The sequence below is a fragment of the Mytilus edulis genome, chromosome 2, assembly GCF_963676685.1.
Source record: "Mytilus edulis chromosome 2, xbMytEdul2.2, whole genome shotgun sequence".
NCBI classification, from domain to species: Eukaryota; Metazoa; Mollusca; class Bivalvia; order Mytilida; family Mytilidae; genus Mytilus; species Mytilus edulis.
In genome coordinates, this window is record NC_092345.1 from 74,538,673 (window position 1) to 74,559,658 (window position 20,986).

At 31.9% G+C, this 20,986-nt stretch overlaps 1 protein-coding gene across 2 annotated transcripts in view; it reads left to right on the plus strand.

The window, feature by feature from the left end:
• Positions 1–20,522, plus strand: part of LOC139512966 (ATP-binding cassette sub-family C member 3-like) — a 33,328-nt gene extending 12,806 nt beyond the window's left edge. The window contains exons 13-30 of one of the 2 annotated variants that reach the window (XM_071300969.1): positions 33–117; positions 2,918–2,987; positions 4,923–5,049; positions 6,290–6,466; positions 7,165–7,332; positions 7,725–7,914; positions 8,332–8,446; positions 9,230–9,428; positions 11,083–11,314; positions 12,010–12,320; positions 13,089–13,288; positions 13,715–13,838; positions 14,533–14,634; positions 16,983–17,126; positions 17,977–18,135; positions 18,398–18,564; positions 19,071–19,265; positions 20,342–20,522. In XM_071300969.1, coding sequence (XP_071157070.1) covers positions 33–117; positions 2,918–2,987; positions 4,923–5,049; positions 6,290–6,466; positions 7,165–7,332; positions 7,725–7,914; positions 8,332–8,446; positions 9,230–9,428; positions 11,083–11,314; positions 12,010–12,320; positions 13,089–13,288; positions 13,715–13,838; positions 14,533–14,634; positions 16,983–17,126; positions 17,977–18,135; positions 18,398–18,564; positions 19,071–19,265; positions 20,342–20,453 — 2,877 coding nt within the window. In that variant the 3' untranslated portion in view covers positions 20,454–20,522. Of the gene's footprint in view, positions 1–32; positions 118–2,917; positions 2,988–4,922; positions 5,050–6,289; positions 6,467–7,164; positions 7,333–7,724; positions 7,915–8,331; positions 8,447–9,229; positions 9,429–11,082; positions 11,315–12,009; positions 12,321–13,088; positions 13,289–13,714; positions 13,839–14,532; positions 14,635–15,204; positions 15,246–16,982; positions 17,127–17,976; positions 18,136–18,397; positions 18,565–19,070; positions 19,266–20,341 lie in introns of those variants that run through there. The other variant, XM_071300970.1, reaches the window with a different exon arrangement.
• Positions 20,523–20,986: the final 464 nt, after the last annotated feature.

Genomic DNA, 20,986 nt, shown 5'->3' on the forward strand with positions numbered 1-20,986 from the left:
ATAATTTTGTTTGTTTTTATTTTGCACATTAGGCTTTTGTTTCCATCAAGAGAATTCAACAGTTTTTATTGACAGATGACGTCAATCCACAAAATATTCACTTCATTTCACATTCGGGTAAGCTATTTTGTTTTATCTATATCAATTCAAAATAAAATAATAAAATTTTCAGTTTATGTGCGAAACCAAACAAAAAGTAAAGCCATGTACAAGTAATTGACACTAAAACTGAATTAGGATCAATCGATGGGTCAAAACAAAACTACACTATATGTTGATGTGTTGCATTAGCTGAGTTGTATTTTTCAACCTGTACAGCATGTCTTAAATACATACACCCAAAGTACATAACAAAATCTAAAAAAAAATCATTTCTTATTCTATTTTAGGCTTTCAAACAACACAAACTCTTTCATTATTAAAAATATAAAATCAAAATTGATATATTATTAGGTCTTTCCACTTTTCTGTGGAAAGACCTATTATTTTTTCTTCTGATTATTATTTTTTTTTTTTTCTTCCGCCTAATTTTGTTCTTGCGATAAACATTTGTTTCGCAATATGTCGCTTAGATATTTTGTATATGATATCGAACAGTTTATGCGCTTTTGAAATTTACCCTGCGTAAACAAATACTTTTCTTTGTAGGAGTTATCTAACACTGTTTTCCTTGTTAGCGCATCTCCTTCGCAACTGTAAAAGATTATGACAAATTTATTTTACAAAATTGCTCGTTATATCCTTCGCATGATTTGTCCTATTTTGACCGAAGCGATATGACCGCTCCATATGAGAGTTATTTCCCCTTATGCATCTGATATAAGTGATATGAATTTCTATCTTATAAACCATAAGTGATAGAGACCTAGGATCTTTTGATTTGAGGTCCTTGGTCCCAAAAAATGAAAATTAGGTCAAGGTCAAAGGTCAAGGTCATATTTTAATATTTGTATTTGGCTTATTTTCACTTATATCCAAAGACTGTATAAGATATCAACAAATTATTTTTACTAAATTGTTAGTTGCGACATGTCGTAAGATGTAAATTTTGATTGCAAGCGTACGTTGAATGTGAAAGGGAGTTTTCTCCCCTCTTGTATTAAAAAATACGCGTTTGGTGATATAACTCATTAACTAAATATAATTAAGACCTATGGTCTTTTGATTTGAGGTCCTTGGTTTATGACCTTGAAATTGATCTCAAGGTCATAGCTTAATTTGACGTTCTATATTTTGACCTTTGCTTTTATTCTATATGTATACATGATAAAGATATACAACTTTTAGAAAAAGGTATCAAGCCATTTAACAACCGGAAGTGACCTTTTGTAAACCGGAAGTAGCTATTTTTTGTACTTTATTAATATAAAAGTATATAGAACCAGATATTTTTGGAATCGGTTTCAAGTAAATATTTAAATATAATCGGAAGTAACATTTTTCAAACCGGAAGTAACAAATTATCTCCCTTATTTTAAAAAAAAAGTATGGAAACAATATATTTTTGGAATCAGCTTACTAGGAGCTATCATTTGACAATTGAAATGACATTTTAAACTTAGTTTCACAACTTTTCATATCAAAAAGGATGGAAAGACCTTCAATTGTTCTCTGAATTTTTTTTTTTTTCTTCCGCCTAATTTTGTTCTTGCGATAAACATTTGTTTTGCAATATGTCGCTTAGATATTTGGTATATGATATCGAACAATTGATGCGCTTTTGAAATTTACCCTGCGTAACCGAAAACTTTTCTTTGTAGGAGTAATCTCCCCAAACACTGTCTTCCTTGTGAGCGCAACTCCTTCGCAAACGTAAAATATTATGACAAATTTATTTTACAAAATTGCTCGTTATATCCTTTGCATGATTTGTCCTATTTTGACCGAAGTGATATGAATGCTCCATACGAGAGTTATTTCCCCTTATTCATTTGATATAAGTGAATTGCATTTCTAACTGGTAAACCATAATTGATAGAGACCTAGGATCTTTTGATTTGAGGTCCTTGGTCCAAAAAAATGAAAATTAGGTCAAGGTCAAAGGTCAAGGTCATATTCTAATTTTTGAATATGGCTCATTTCCACTCATTTCCAAAAAACGTTTAAGATATCGACAAATTATTTTTTCTAAATCGTTTGTTGTGACATGTCGTAACACGTAAATTTTGATTGCAAGGGTACGTTGAGTGTGAAAGGGAGTTTTCTCCCCTTTGGTATTTAAAAATACGCGTATGTTGATATAACTCATTAACTAAACATAATTAAGACCTATGGTCTTTTGATTTGAGGTTCTTGGTTAATGACCTTGAAATTGATCACAAGGTCATAGCTTAATTTGACGTTCTAGATTTTGACCTTTGCTTTTTTTACTTAAAAAAACAACCGGAAGTGACCTTGTGTAAACCGGAAGTAGCTATTTATTGTACTTTAATACATAAAAGTATAAAAAACAAGATATTTTTGGAATCGGTGTCAAGTAAATAGTCAAATATTATCGGAAATAGAGTTTTTCAAACCGGAAGTAAGAAATTATCTCCCTTATCTAAAAAAATATTGTTCAGAAACCATATATTTTTGGAATCAGCGTACAATAAGCTATCATTTGACGATTGAAATGACATTTTAAACCTATTTTTACACCTTTCATATTAAAATACATTGTTTTGGTGGAAAGACCTTCAATTGTTCTCTGAACAATTGGTTTTTAATTTATATATATATCTATTAATTTCATACTTAATGTTTTGCTTGTACTTCATTCGTGTGATATTATCTGGTTTTGTAGTTGCTTTTTAGTCCTAATTCTGCATATCCCTTGCGAATTGTCGAGTGTTGGTACATTCAATTATAATCCGAACTAGTATATTAGCCACTCAGAATTTTTGCTATATAGATAATTCTGTATTGAAAATTTTAGATTACGCTGTATCAATACAAAATGGTAGTTTTACTTGGGAAAAAAACACAGAAAGATCAACATTAGGTGGGTATGTATGCACAAATATTTGAAAATATAAGGAAAGTCCTAAAATCGTAACCTATATTCTATTAAGGCTGTTTGCTTCTCTCGTTTTTGAATTATTGCCAGATAATCGGAATTCTCTGATTTTTTCATGTTATGGCATTACAAATATTTGCACACTAACCCCTATTTTACTTTTCATAATATATTTACCTAAAGTTCAAAAAGCCAAATTTCACAAACTTTTGTAAAATCCTGGTTTTAACATAGTATTTGAAACAAAAAAAGTGCTAATTAAAAACCAATTGTTCAGAGAACCATTGATGGTCTTTCCACCAGTTAAGACCTTTTTTTATATGAAAATATTAAAATTTTTAGCGCCAAATGACAGCTTTTTGAAAGCTTATTTAAAAAATATATGGTTTCTATAAAAAAAATATATATTAAAGGGAAATAATCTTTTACTTCCGGTATTGTTTGGTAGTTTACTTGACACTGATTCCAAAAATATATGGTTCTATATACTTTTACATTGATTTAGTACAAAAAATAGCTACTTCCGGTTTACAAAAGGTCACTTCCGGTTGTGTTTTTTAAGGTCACATTGCTTACAACTTAATGCAAAAAGTCCCATGGCTTTATCATGTGTACATATGAGGTAAAAGCAAAGGTCAAAATCTAGAACGTTTAATTAGCATATGACCTTGAGCTCAATTTCAAGGTCATAAACCAAGGACCTCAAATCAAAAGACTCTAGTCCTCTACTTTATATTGTTAATGAGTTATATTACCATACGTATGATATTAGATATAAAAAGGGGGAAAACTCACGTCAAATGTCTACGTACCCTTTCGACTAAAATTTATGTGTTACGACATGTCGTAACTAACAATTGTGTGAAAATATTTTGTCGATATCTTGTATGATATCTGAAAATAAGAGATAACAAGCCAAAATCAAAAATTTGAACATGACTGACCTTTGACCTTGACCTCATTTTCATACTTTTTGAGCAAGGGCCTCAAATCAAAAGACCCTAGGCCTCTATCACTTATGGTTTTCCAGTTACAAATTTATTTCACTTATTTCAATACTAAAAGGGAAATTACTCTCATATGGGGTCTTTGTAAAGCTTCGGTCAAAATAAAACGTAACATCCTGAGGATATAACGAGCAATTTGGAAAAATAAATTTGTCGCTTTCTTTTACGGTTGCGGAGGAGATCTGATAACAAGAAAAACAGTGTTTGGGGAGATAACTCTTACAAAGAAAAGTGTTCTGTTAAACAGGGTCAGTTTCAAAAGCGTATAGACTGTATGATCTCATATACAAAAAAACAAAGCGACATCTTTTGAAACATTTTTACACCGCAAGAAAAAAATTAGGCGGAAGAAAATAAAAAATAATCAGAACAAAATCAATAGGTCTTTCCACACAAAAGGTGGAAAGACCTAATGATAAATGTATAAAAATCTAAAGAGAATCATTTCCCGCCAAATTTTCAATGGTTTATATCTCGAATACTAGCTGATGGTCACGCAATTTTTATCTGCTTTTTATGTATATACAATCAACTTATTACAGTATTTCAAAAAGCTTGTTATTTTGAAACGAGTAGCGAACATCCCTAACAGAGAAATTAATGTTGGTCAGTGTTAAGTGAAACGTTAATTAAATTTTTTTTTAACTTGTTGTCTTTACATCGTCTTATGTGTTTTTTGCCATTGCGTTTTCAGATTATCTAGAATGATGAGATTTAAATGTCCCCTTGGTATTGTCCGTTTCTATTCAACCTTAAAAATAGAAGTATATTGACTCATATCTATAGCGTTTGCAAAGAAATGAAAGTAGAAGTATATGTCTATCATAATCAATAATATGGATACAACATAAAAAGTCAATTTTTGTTATAACACTTATTGGAAGTTATTTATAGTATTCCATGTTTGGGTCTTATAGGATAAATGTTAATATAAGGGAAGGAAATCTAGTTGCGGTTGTTGGTCATGTTGGATCTGGGAAATCGTCCTTTATAGCAAGCATCTTAGGAGAGATGGAAAAACTTTCTGGTGAAGTCAGAGTTAAAGTAAGTTAAGGTTTACATATGGAGTAATATTATGATACTTAAGAAATGATTCACATTTTGATTTATGAAAGTAAAGCTATTCTTTCGATGGGAACATTTACACATTGAACTGATATTGAAATATCTGTTAATGAAAAAATGTCTCTCGTGAAGTGGGATTGTGTGATAGTACACCGCGAATATGACTCTTATAGAAATATTACCACCACATGAATAGATATACATTGCCAGTCACTAACAGAATAAATTAAATGTCACGTTTCGAGATTTTAACACCCCGTCCTGTCTCTATCAAATTCACAATGTACAAAAAGTAAACAAATATAGGTTAAAGTACGACATTCAACACGCAACCGTGGTATACATCTAACCGCCAGAAGCTATAAATGGCCTAAAATAGATAATAGTTCAACAATTCAATCAGGACAACAAACTAATTTAAAAAAAACCACCGAGAAACGAGAAACTTTTATGAATTCCACCAACAAATGACAACCACTGAACAACAGGCTCCTGGATTGGGTTAGGGGGATAAAACATGCTGCAGGTTAGATGTTTCAACATGTACCAAACTTCAACTTAACCTGAGACAGTAGTGTTATATAACAATATAAAAGGACACACTTTAAGATACCAATTGTAATGGCTTAACTCGATCAAAATACATTTGCACAAAAACATACAGTCACTGAACGAATTAGTTTAATCTATGACACTCAGCTATGACACAACGTAAATGCAATATTAATAGAAAAAGATAAAGGAACAGTGTCACAAGACATCACTAATCTAGGAAACATTGATGGTGTTACATAAAATAACGTACACAGGTCAAATAACATATAATAATTTTGTTTTATGAGCAAAGAAGTAAACATTGATTGCAAATTTAATAAATTTGTTTATTCACAGTATCAGTACAGAAGTGGTTCGTCTAATTAGTGTGACGAGATATTACACAAAAAGTAAACTTAGAATTACAGAAATGTATTTCAAATTGCGTCAACAGGATATATTATCAAGAACCATTAATAATAATTAAAAAAATCATACATGCAGAGACTAAAATCTATCAAAACACATCCCAAGTATTTAGTGTTTTAACGTCTTGGACATTCATTAGGTATGTTTTTGCCATGTAAAATCACATCATAAAGATAATGAAAATAAAACACATTGAAATAATCTGATTTACATGTCTCTAAGAACAGAATTCCAAAAAATGTAACATTTTATTTAGGGTTCTGTTGCGTATGTTTCTCAAGAAGCATGGATACAAAACTTAACAGTTAAAGATAACATTTTGTATGGACACACATTTAACGAGAGAAAATACAACAGAGTCATTGAAGGCTGTTGTCTGAAAACAGATTTTGAAATCTTGACTGCTGGAGATATGACAGAAATAGGTGAAAGGGTAGGTACTGATTTTCAAGCTAGATATGCATATAATATTATCTACAACAATTCATAGTAATAACCATGAACACGGAAAAACCTACTAATAGTAATAATCAAGATTATTTTGTAAAACAATGGCATTAAACATCGAAGGTCAGTAGCCGTATGGATGTTTGTTATTTCTATTCGTTCGTTCGCCATTGTTTGTGATCTGTCGTCAGTAAAGTTTAATCTTTTGTACTATTTCTGGAAAAGCATGTACGCATATGTATTCACACACCACTAGAAGGATGTATAGAGAAATCCATCGAAAACGGCTCCACAGTGAGTATCGGCCTAATAGAAAATATGATCATCAAAGGCATTCGGTTGATTGATGAGTATTAGGAGTGTGAAGAGTCTGTACAAAAGATCTCCTTATGGTTTTTATCGGATGGCGATTGACGAGCCAGACTCCTAGTAGCATGGAGTCATAAATTAATATTGTCAAATGATATTATTGTTTCATCAAGAAAAATTGATATGTTCTGTTCACGTTGATTCTGTGTACGGCTTTTGTTTTTAAAAGAAGCATAGAATTATACAAGAATACCGAAACGTACCTATCAATCAAAGATATATTTGAAGCAAACATCGTGTTCAGCTGAGGCTTAAGACAATTACAATTATATGTTTGTACTTTTATATCATTAGATAAAACGACATTTTTATTAGGGAATAAATGTAAGTGGAGGACAGAAACAGAGAATTAACGTAGCTAGGGCTGTGTATAGTAATAGTGACATTTATCTGCTAGATGACCCACTAAGTGCTGTTGATTCACACGTTGGTCAAGAACTTTTCAAAAAGGTTATCGGACCAGAGGGGATGTTAAGACATAAGGTAAAATTGATTGTTGAACTACTAAAAATAAAATATGTTTCTGTCATGATACAGTCACTATTCAAATATAACGTATACATGTATATTATTTACATTATTGGGTCAAAGTCTTTCCCGAGAATCAGTATCATCCTTTGAATTTCAAAACAAATATACCTTGTCATTTGAAATATGGAAAGTAATACCCTTTGTGTTTTAAGAGTAAAATTGTGGCAGATCAGCAAAACGGCTAATCTGAAATTTTAACGTACTTTGAGATCGTTGTTTCTTGTTGATTTTTGTCGGATAAGATATAACTTAAGTTCTCTCCGAAATGAATATTTGTAAATCTTATTTATATAACAATATCAAACAATGCCAGCTGCACTTATGATTTTTTTATTTGAATTAAGACAAGGATTTTAGTAACCCATGGAGTTCATTGGCTACCAAAAGTAGATGATATAATTGTCATGGATAATGGTCGAATATCAGAACGTGGAACTTTTCAACAACTTCTACAACATAACGGACCATTCGCACAATTTTTGCAGATCTACCTTTTACATGATGACGCACCGGAAGAAGAAAATGATACTGAAAGTATGTGGAACAAATCTTAGTTATGAAACCCTTTTAGAAAATTAAAAAAATACAATTAAAAAAAAAATACAAATGGAAGAAAGACAGAAAACAACTAATTGCCAAAGAAAAAGCAATGGACAGAAAACTGGTTACTCCGGAATTCATATTCTGCCAAAAAAAAAAACTGTTCATGTCATTGACAATTCGATGTTACCCAGTCAGGAAAATGGCCATTGTTATATTATAGTTCGTTTCTGTTTTATGTTTCTGTTGTGTCGTAGTTTTTTACATATTTTATGCGTTTCCCTAAGTTTTAGTTTGTAACCCGGATTTATTCGAAATCGATTTATGAATTTCGAACAGCGGTATACTACTGTTGCCTTTATTTAGCACAAGATTATTATTTTATGCAAATATATTGTTTGTAAATTTCAGTCAGCAAAATCAAAGATGAAATTTGGGATCAAGTAGAAAGTGTAACTTCTGAGGGCGGGTTAACGACGGATGACAGTGTATTTATGCAAGGAGGGTTGTCTCGTCGTAAATCCAAGTAAGTATAAAACAACAATGTGTTTAGTAAGATGTTTATAATGCAGACATTACACAACTTTTTCATAAATCTGAGTAAAACAAATTCAACACTCAAAATTCATTTATATATAAAAAAAAAAGAAGGCATGGTTTGATTGCTAATGCGACAACTTTCTACTGACACCAAATGACAATGAAATCAACAATTATAGGTCACCGTACGGCCTTGAAAAATGAGCAAAGCCCATACCGCATATTCAGGTAAGCGGTATCCAAATCCTTCCTTTTAACCTTGGACAGTTGTGTAACAGTTCAACATAAGAACGAACTACAAAAATCAGTTGAAAAAGTATTAACTCATCAAATAGATATACATCTAGTTGGTTTATTCAAAGTAATGCCACTGTGACATAATTTTAATTTTTCATAACATAAAAAAGAAGAAAACTTTTAATATTATCAATTACATATGAATTCATTGCGTTTTCAAACGATTGTGTCGAACCTTCCCCGAGATATTTTGGCACATGTGACAGTGAAGGGTTCATTGAATCTTACTATTGATTATACGTGATCTTACACCACAGATAAATGCATTCAACAACATGGCTATTGCCAAAAACAAACAAACGTGGATAACCTCAGATGCTTTAGACGGGTAAACAGATCCTAATCCACATTGAACATCCGTCATGCTACTCCTATATAATATGTTGATAGGCTATGACTCTCTGTATTTCAAAAAAATAATGCTGTATACCATTTATAGATATGTATATGAGTATTTTGTTTTTCCATTTAGACTTCTCTTAAAGCACGGCAGTTTAATTCACTTGGAAAGAAGTCTGTCTGCTGCTGTAATGATTAAAGCCACAATGGCCATGCGGGAACGCAATTTAAGAGAATCCAAGGCCAGCATGTCTAAGAAATCACTAAAAACTGGTATACCAGAGTCTACAGAAGGACAACTGATCAAGGAAGAAACAGCACAAGAAGGATCAGTAATATTCTTGATTTAGAAGTATTAGATATATGCATAGCTTTCATCCCTAGCTGAACATTTTCATGTTTCCAGCTATATGCTATTCTTACCACGTTTCAGATCATAATAATTGTGTTTTATAGTCCTTAAAACATTTTAGTATTTAAGTTTATTAGTGTAGAAATCTTTTAAGGATATATCTATGTTTTATAATAAACTTGTAATATTTTATTAATAAGGTAGCTATGTATAGTAGGACGTAAAAACAGTAGTCTGGAATGTACGTATTTTTAGACAGCTATCTAACGCCTTTTATCTCTTTCTTCCAACGCTTTTGTACTTTTTGTTTAATTGTTAAATCGCTGAGCGAGGTTAGGGGAGGATATATTGCCTGTTTCTCAGATGTGAAGTGCCTGGTCTGGTTTATCCAAAGTTTTGGTTACCAGTACAGTCTATTGTGTAAATAATATTATCCTGATCCTGCCAACCACATAAAGGAACGGGGACCAAAAAAAGATTGTGTGCGTCTTATTAAAAAATATATCAGAAGAGCATACATCTTATGTGTACACACTATACTAATATATGACAAAAATATATCAAACACAATTTTACAATTGCCGATCGCCAACAAGACTAGAAGGAAACCGGATTTTATTATAATCTATCATTAATACACATAATATTTTATGCAAATAATATCTATATACATATAAACAATTTTCACGCTTTAAATACGAATTGAAGAAAGTACTCTGTCATAAACGAACCCGCCGGCCAGGAAAAACCAACAACAAAGTTACCTTAGTCGATATGGAAACCTGTGTCCATACACTTATGCTAAAGATCGTCTCGAGAGGTGTACATTGGACAGTACTGAAAATTAGCTTATGTTTACAGAAAAAAAATATCAACAAAATGTGTACTGGTAAACAAAATACCAATATATAGTACAAAACAAGAAAAAGATCAAACAATAGTGAACCAACATTAAATCTAAACTGGACCACTTCGAAGTTGGCGAGAGAATGGTCTAATAGGGAAATTAACCCGCGAAAAATTACCACTCATGTGATACTACAATTAATATCACGTTTCCATACATATATTTACAAAAAAAAACGTTAGTACAATAAGTTTCCTCTGAACTTCGAAACGCGGAAAATTATAATTACATGCATGAAGTAATATAAAGACTTGTGTGATTATTAAAGATAACACAAACCAATTAAAATATTCTCTTTTGTAACTTCTTTTGGTTAGAATCTTTAGTATGCTTTCCTTACTATCGACCTCTCTCGAGTGAAGATTTAAGATAATATCTATTTGTACAGATGATTATAACAGAAAAAAATAACATAGATAAAGGCAACAGTAGCATACCGGAGTTACACAAGTTATAAATCGATTGAGAAAAAACAAATCCGCGTTAAAAACCAAAACCGACGGAAAAAAATCAACTATAAGAGGACAACAAAGGAACAATAGGAAAACCGAAGTGAACAAAAAATAAATGCCAACACATACAGAAACGAACTATTTGATAATAACTGACATATTCCTGATTTGGTACTGAACATTTTAAGATACATTGTTCTGAACATTCATTAGTTTAATTTTGATAATTGATATTATTATCTGTCAATCAATATATACGTATTGTTTTCTTGAAGGTTAATCTATCTGTATTAATAGAGTTCATAAAAGCAATGGGAATCCCAGCTACTATAATGGGACTTCTGGCCTTAGCAGCACAGCAAGGACTGAATATATACCAGAATTTCTGGATAACATTCTGGACAGAAGACATCTATCTAAAAAATGCAACATTGATTCATACACAGTCATATACTGATATTACCTTTTATTATCTAGGAATATACGCCCTACTAGGAGTGTTGCAAGGTGAGAAATGTTGGGATAAAATAAACGTTAAACAAATCAAGATGTTCGATAAACCTTTTCAAAAGTAGCAATTCATTTCATTTGTACTCAACCCAAAACTATGAAAAGTCGTGTAGATATCGATCTACTTCTACTAGTCCGGCCATTGGGGTATATAGTTTGTCTGTTCTGCTTCGATTACAGTTTAGAATAAATAGAACTTTATAATTCAGTTTTGTTGTATATGTTTACTGAAGATGTGCATGTGGACAATATGTTGATTCTCACAAACTTTTCATAACTTCTCGGACAATTATGCTTTGAACGAGAGACATATGATACCAAAGGTATATTTGAACACACGAGTCAAATACGAACGAACCGACAATACCATGGCATTATATATCCACATGCTGTGTCTCTTTTACTCCTCATATTATCCCCGTTTTCTTTCTTTATTCTATGTATGATTTATTGATGACTTTAAGAAAAGTAAAGATATGTTTTAATAAAACATCTAAATATGCGAATGTGATATCTATCAAATTAATATAAAGTGTGTTTGTCTGGTGTGATTACTATTCATTGACATTTATGTCAGCAATTTGTTTGAATTGTATTATTTGAGACTCAATACTTAGTTTAGTATAATTTGCATCGTGCACTATATTATATAATTATATCGAATTATTTCATAGTGTAATGATACATTTCAGGTATCACTCTATTTTTGTTTGGAATGATAGCGTTTACCCGGTTTGTTAAAGCTACTGGTGATATACATGACAGAGGATTGAACTGTATTCTCCGATCTCCAATGTCCTTCTTCGACACCACACCTGTAGGTCGAATAATGAATCGCTTTAGTAGCGATATCGACGTTATAGATGACAGATTTCCAAGAACGTTCCGAATGTTGTCAATCATGGGATTCATGCTTTGTGGCACAATAGTTGTTATCATTGTGACGACTCCAGTATCAATGGCTGTTATAATACCTATGTTAATAGTATACATCGTTATCATTGTAAGTGTTTTATTCTTTATCTACTTCTCAACAAAAAAAAAAAGAAGAAAAATCCACACATACATAAGCGATATCTACATTATACTTAGAATGTTTTTAAATTAGATAAAAAAAAAAGAGGGACGAAAGATACCAGAGGCACAGTCAAACTCATAAATCGGAAATAAACTGACAATGCCATGGCTGGCATAAGTTATTCATAAGAAAATGAACGTTTTTTCTTTGCTTTCCAAAAAGTTGTAATACAATTATGAATTAGATTTCTAATGTATACATAACGTTGACACATTACACATTCTCTATTTTGAATAATATTAGTGGTGCGTATACGTCATACCACTTCTCCCTATATAAGGTTGGGTTCTAGAAAGATTGTTTTATTTTCAGAACCATTGTCTTCAATAAGACTTATTTTAATTTTTGAACACATTTTTGAATTTATAATTATTTCATGTTGAATATGTCTTTGTTAAAAATGTGACTTTAATTACTTGATCGTTCTCAATTTGACCTTGCCTATTCTTAACTTCTTTCAGAAAATAAAGGGGCATGAGAGAGGACGCTAGACGGCACCAATTAAGTCTTCAATTGTTAATATTGTTTCAAATGATCTTTAGTTTATATAAATGACAGTTGACATATCTCATGCGAGCCAATCTGATATATCGGCGATATGTAGGTTATAATTCATTCACATCCGAGGAGAATAGACTTTTGTGACAAATTAAATTGTTTATTATTGATTTTTTGTTTATATTATTTTCATAGAAACTGTATCTGCCTTCAGCAAGACAGCTTAAGAGAATAGAATCGGTTACCCGATCACCCATTTATAACCACTTCAGCGAAACAATTTCTGGTGCAAGCATAATTCGGTCTTACAGATCTGTAAATAGATTTATTGATGAACTTCATACTCGTCTTGATATAAATGCATGTTTTTATTACGCGGCTAACACTGGAATGGGGTAAGCATAAATCAATAGATATTAATAGATTTTTTTAAATCACAACATTCAACTCAGAACAAAATAAAACTACAAAAAATCCAAACTTCATTGAAAATTCAAAACGGACATGCCTTTATCAAACACGTCAAACTAATTGAGAGCAACTGTCATATTCCTGACAGACAATTTCCACTTAATTATTGTTAATGCTGAGTGCAACCATACTTACTGTGAACAACAGTATTCCTCTAATTGAGGTAATGCTGTTTTGGAAAATACAATGAGTCATGTGTAGTACAATAGTTATCACATGTAAAATGCATTTTTCTTTTGATAAAAACTGACGTTTTATCGAAATCCGCGGTCAAATTACAACCTAATCAAAGTTAATGTTTACTGTCTGCACAAACAATTATCATTATACATGATATTTCTTTTACACAGATGGATTGGTATCTTTATTGAATCATTAGGGAATTTGATTCTTTTAGCCGTGGCCTTATTTGGCATAATTTCTACTGATGTAAATGGTGGAAATATTGGCTTAGCTTTAACTTATGCCTTTCAGGTATATCAATTTGTTGGCATAATGTTCCAGAAGGACATGTATTCTTATCAAACTTTCATGAACATATTAAGTAGAAACATTGAAGACCATAAAGTCCTTTTATAATCACCAACAATATTTTTATTTTATCTTTAGACGTACCATTATTCATCAGGAGTTGACTCTTCAACCAATCCAAAGACTATTAAAGTAACAAACGAAAAAATAGCATCAAAGAAACCGAAAAGAAAATTCAAATCAGAACATCTCTTATCAAAAGGCAAAACCACTAGCTCAATCACATCAAACAAATGGGAAATAACTTTTATATCCTAAAAACAAAGGTATTACGGAGTAAAAAACAGAATTAACGGAAACGCATGTCATCTAATTGTTTTGACGTATTTTACACACTGAGAACTAATCATGTTAACGATTTGACGCTACTCATGGACTGTTAGTTCACGAAGTGATCATCCGCGAACTGGCCGGTGCTGTCTTATTGACACTATATCTAACATATTTAGTTAACTTCCCAATTGATAAGTTAGGAAATTCTTGAGATTCCTACTAAGATCCCAACTCTCTCAGACAAAGTGACCTTAATTAAATTAAAGCTATTTTGTTTTAAGCATTTATTTAACATTTTAAGGATCAATATTTGTACTATTGTCTTTATCTTTTTACTCATTGTTACAACTCTAATTTCTTTCAGATAATTATTGCTATGAATATTGTAGTCAGAGGAGTAAGTGAAATGCAGATGAACGTAGTATCCATTGAAAGATGTGAAGAATATATGCATTTACCTCCCGAGGTAAGTCTGATTAAACAACATAAAAGCTCTGTGAAATAATATGTACTTATGAACGGTATTTATTATATTGGATGCAACGAAATGCCGACATTTTAAAGTCAAATATAACCCAAATAATACAAATATGATCAAACATTTTCAAATTTACATTTCCGAATTAAGAAAACATTAGGTGCTCATTGGCCTGTGTTTGCTTATGGCTGAAATTTGTTTGAAAACCTTTGGTTTGCGTTTTCTTTTTTGATGAATATAAATTTTGCCAAACTCTTTGAGTTTTGAATACAAATTCTAATACCCAAAATCGTATCTTAATCGAGCTATGCCTGTAAAAGTACTTTATAGTCAATCATCCTGCATTGGCATTAAAGTTTACAGACCTATTGAAGAGGTCACACGAGGTCACTAAAAATGAAAGTGACATCTGGTTATTTTTTAACATTGAAAAAATGCTAACTGTGCACCACTTATTGCGGACCTGTTTTTGTATTGCTACGAGTTACAATTTATGACAAAAATCAGCAAAGACCCATCGAAACAACATTTCATAAACAAATTTAATAATACTTTTAGATATTTGGATGACATTTTGGCTCTCAATAATGACGACTTCAGTATGTATACTAAAGAAATTTATCCTGTTGAACTTACTTTAAATAAAGCTAATACTAACAATGACCACTGCCCTTTCCTCGATCTTGATATCTATATCACTAACGGAAAGCTTAATACTAACATTTATGATAAAAGAGATGATTTTTCATTTCCTATCGTTAATAATCCATTTTTAGATGGTGACGTTCCATTGTCACTATCTTACGGTGTTTATATATCTCAACTTGTACGATTCGCTCGTGTATGTAACAATGTTTTTGATTTTAACGAGAGAAATTTATGTATTACTGAAAAATTATTACACCAGGGTTTTCGATATCACAAACTGGTCAAAACATTTACTAAATTTTATCATCGGTATAAGGACATCATTCGTAAATATAGCTCAACATGCGGACTTCTTATACGTTCAGGTATTTCACATCCAATTTTTTATGGAAATATTCTTTATAAAGCACAAAAATGTCAGTATTCACCTCAGAAACTAACAAAACCTTTAAATAGACTTATCAAGAAGGGATATAGTTACGATACTGTTGTCAGGTCACTAAAGATTGCTTATTTTGGCGTTAATATTGATTCACTTATAGGGTCTTTGCATCGGAACTAAACACATTTATTAAACAACCAGTTATTGGCATGACACGGGTTATGTTCTTCTCATATATGTTATGATGGTATGATACTAAACCCCTAACGGGAAGGATTGTGCCTGATATTCATATGATGAAATCATAATCTTTCAATCAGTTTAATTGAAGTCTGGAGCTGGCATGTCAGTTAACTGCTAGTAGTCTGTTGTTATTTATGTATTATTGTCTTTTGTTTATTTTCTTTGATTACATCTTTTGACATCAGACTCGGACTTCTCTTGAATTGAATTTTAAATGTGCGTATTGTTATGCATTTACTTTTCTACATTGGCTAGAGGTGTAGGGGGAGGGTTGAGATATCATAAACATGTTTAACCCCCTCCGCATTTTTGCGCCTGTCCCAAGTCAGGAGCCTCTGGCCTTTATTAGTCTTGTATTTTTTTAATTTTAGTTTCTTGTGTACAATTCGGAAATAAGTATGGCGTTCATTATCACTGAACTAGTATATATGTGTTGAGGGGCCAGCTGAAGGACGCCTCCGGGTGCGGGAATGTCTCGCTACATTGAAGACCTGTTAGTGACCTTCTGCCGTTGTTTTTTCTATGGTCGGGTTGTTGTCTCTTTGACACATTCCCCATTTCCATTCTCAATTTTTTATTCATGCGGTTTTCCCTCTTGGAATTCTTGCGAATCCTTCATTGCTTGTTTGTTATCCTGATTTGCTTCTTATTCAAATTGTGTGAATATAATGTCGTTAATCTACGATTGCCTTATTTATAGATACTTATAAGTGATTTAGTATTAAAAAAACCCAGGATACTCGTACAAACCATGTTAACAGCGCCTCCGGGTAAGGAATTTTCTCTCTGTGTTGAAGACCCATTGGTGGCCTTGAGCTGTTTTCGGCTCTTTGAACGGGTTGTCTCTTTGACACATTCCCCAATTATATTCTCCATTTTATAGCAGTTTATCTTTCATATAATATTAAAAAGATATTTTTAACAGAAAATGAAGACATCATTTGGTCTATTAGCATGATAACGTCAGCTGAAACTCTGTTTTAAAGTATATAAGTTAACCATGTGCTAAAAATACTAATTGAAATATAGAATGCATATGCATACTAATTACTGTTGTTTTCAGGCCGACTGGATACAGAGAAATAAACCACCGATCGATTGGCCACAAAAGGGAACAATACAGTTCTGTAATTACAAAACACGTTACAGAATTGGATTAGAACTAGTTTTGAGTGGAATTGATTGCTTCATAGAGAATGGAGAAAGGGTATGGAGTTATATTGCACCTAACATAACTTTTTTGCTAGGTAAATTAATGCATTAATGTGTCATTTTAATTTTTGGTTCAGATAAATTTAATTTTAAATAGGGCGTTTAAAAATATATCATGCATATTAATTTACCGGTTTCACAAACACTCTTCTCTGAAACTACAAGCCAAATTCTGTACACTTAATGGTTAAGTAATTTGTGATGCTAGACCATCTAAACGCGATCGTCTTTGAAATTTGATTCATCTTTGACAATTATTACAGCGTTGGTGCCAATAGGGATTTTCTAGAAAATTGTTTTGTTCCCGTCACCTTCTTACTTTAACCAAACTATAATAATGACGTCCCTATGCTAAATATATTGGATGTTCTCCCCTTGACCTAACACTTGGACATTACAAAGATAAAAACAAGATCATTAATAATAATTATTACTCGTATCACAATATCATCATGCCCTGCATAGTTCATGATTTGCTAGTTTTCAAAATTATGTCTTACGTGTAAGCAGCAGTTGTGGAAAAAAAGTGCAACGAGAAGACAATTTGGAATGATATCCGTCACATACCGCACAATAAACTACACATTCAAAATGCGGGTGAGTGTGTAAATTGGAATCAGTAAATTTACATTTCTTAAATATATCTTAGGTAGGACTGCAAAGAAAAAGTGCTCAAAAACATCTCTGTTCAGATGTATAGAACAGTAAGAAAGCATATGTGCTGATGGTTCGATGATAAAATGTTCCAAAAACTACAAACAATCTTGTCAATTATCTTGACACGAAAAAAAATGATTTGAATTATATTTTAGGGGGAATATTTCGTGACCTTTTTATAACTACAGGTTGGAATAGTAGGAAGAACGGGAGCAGGTAAATCATCTCTGACGCAGGCTCTGTTCAGAATTATAGAACCAGCAGAAGGTTCGATTGTAATTGATGGTATTACAACTACAACAATAGGTTTACATGAACTTAGACGAAAGATAACAATACTACCTCAGGTAAAAAATTCATTTAAATAAATGTTTATTCAAGTCATTCCTTTAAATTAACACATAACATAAATGAATGATTGTAAACCCGATTAACTTTTCAATTAGATAATTACGTCTTACAATTAGTCCGAAATGAAAAATTTTAAAATGCAGCTTTCATCTTTCAGCTAATTTTTCATAAATGAAGTCATAGAAGAAAACAATTATTGTTTTTTTTATTCAGAAACATTAGCATAAATGATATGATCACACATTTATAATTTTGAAGGACCCAGTATTATTTTCTGATACATTGAGAGTAAATCTAGATCCGTTAGGACAGTTTACAGATACAGAAATATGGAAAGCACTGGAATGTGCCCATTTGAAAGATTTTGCTATGAACCAGACAAAGCAACTAATGTCAGAACTTGGAGAAGGAGGAAATAATCTGAGGTACTCTATAATTATTTTCACAGAAAAGAGAAGAAATAAGGTTGATACAAATGTAAACACTATTTCAATTTCAATATTTTTCCATTGAAAGAATACTAATTAGCTCTTTCGTTAAAAATACTGACAATCAGTCCAGCCCTTCAGTCAGTAATACAATTAACTGTTGACAAGTTTTATATCATCAAAAAGTTTATAAAAATTTTTTTTTTCTCTTTTATTTGTAAATGATTTCGGACTATACTTTTTCTTTTTCAACTTTGTATGTATATGAGTTGGCACTCACCTGCAAGAGCTTCAGTAACAAGTCTTACATAGACGAGACGAGACGCATATCTTTAATGTGTTTTAATAACGCAAATGTTTTGTGTCAACATATAGCTTTTAGTTGGTTCGATTTAGCCGAATACAGCTTCATAAAAGAATTAATATGTTGCTTATTATTGGCCATAGATATTTGGTTAATACGCCTTATACAGCATATGTATTCTCTTTTTTTATTTTCCTAGTATTGGCCAGAGACAATTAGTATGCCTAGCTCGAACACTCCTTCACAAAACAAATATATTACTCCTTGATGAGGCAACAGCTGCCGTCGATATGGAAACAGATGATTTAATCCAACGGACAATTAGTGAAGAATTTGCTGAGTGTACCATATTATCAATAGCCCACAGACTGAATACAGTAATGGACTACGACAGGTAAACATATAAAAAAATTGAAGGTCGTACGGTTGCCAATACTTGATTAAATCTACTTTATTTCCAGTTTGGTGGATAGTTAGTCACATTTGCAATCATACAACAGATCCTCATTTTAATTTAACAATTTGAAAATATAAAGAATGGAAATAAATCTCATTATCATTTACCTTACATAAAAAAATTAGCAAAAGAGAATAAACACCAAGTTATAGCACATTATTACTAACTGATAAATATTTTACATATCTTGACTTACATCTAAAAATTGACAATGAGGGTCTGTTAAAAACAAAACTTTACGACAAAAAAGATTATTTCAGCTTCCCAATTGTGAACTTTCCATTTCTAAGTAGCAACATTCCAGCAGCGCCTGCATACGGAGTATATTTCTCCCAATTGATATGATATTCCCGTGCTTGTATTTCATGTCATGATTTCCTTTATTGAGTATTGCTGCTCACAAGGCAGCTATTAAACCAAGAGTTCTAAATGGTGAAGTTGAAATCGTCCCTTCGTAAATTTTACGGACGCCATTATGAGTTGGTTGACCGTTATGGAATAACCGTTTCACTGATGATATCGGATATGTTCCTTGCGTCGTAACTACAATCCCCTTCTCTTTTCATAAATGTGATCTACCAAATTAGACTATTTACCGGGTTTGTAATAACATGAGCAACACGACGGGTGCCACATGTGGAGCAGGATCTGCTTACCCTTCCGGAGCACCTGAGATCACCCAAGTTTTTAGTGGGTTTCGTGTTGCTTAGTCTTTAGTTTTCTATGTTGTGACATGTGTACTGTTTTCTGTTTGTCTTTTTCATTTTTAGCTATGGCGTTGTCAGTTTATTTTCGATCTATGAGTTTGACTGTGCCTCTAGTATCTTTCGCCCCTCTTTTACTGCATTAAACTTTTCCATTGTATATAATATATTTGTAAATTTGTCTAATTGCTTGACTAAATAGCTTACAAGTTTGCATTATTAGCAATAATATTTGAACTAAACTTGATTTGATATAAATACGTGCACTCATTTTCACTTTATGAGTGATTACTTTGTTGTTATCTTCAGGATCATGGTTCTGGATGAAGGTACTATTGTAGAATTTGATGCACCGGACAATCTACTGAGAAATAAAGATGGCATATTTTACTCTATGGCACACGACGCGGGTTTAGTTTGAATGGATTGATATTATAGGTTTTATAATAAAAAATAAAACGAACAAATATGAAATATAACTTATATCAAACTTTTGTGTTAATTTATGATCACAAGGAATGTTTTTATAGATTATCGTTGATCATCTCAATGAGATTGATAATCTCGCTTGAGCCGGTACGGCAAAATCGAAAAAAGCAATCGAATTGAGATGACCAATGATCTGTTAATAGCTATTTTACCTGACTTTGTCAATTTCATGTCAATTTGATTAGCAACGCCACGTGCCTCCTTAGTTTCTAGCGATATTTTTCCATCTCAAGCGAGTAGCATGATATTAAAAATTATCACAAAAATATCAAAGGAAAAAAAAACAAAATAGCGATAACTAATTTTATTACACCTCCATGATGAATTTTCAAGATGGCGACGTGTTGTGGTCGTCCTCCGGACAGTGGTCAGAATAACAATTCTAATGACGATTCAATAAGTCCAACATTTACAGAATTAGTGTCAGTAAGGCTCAATAGTAGTTATGATGGTAAAACAAACGGA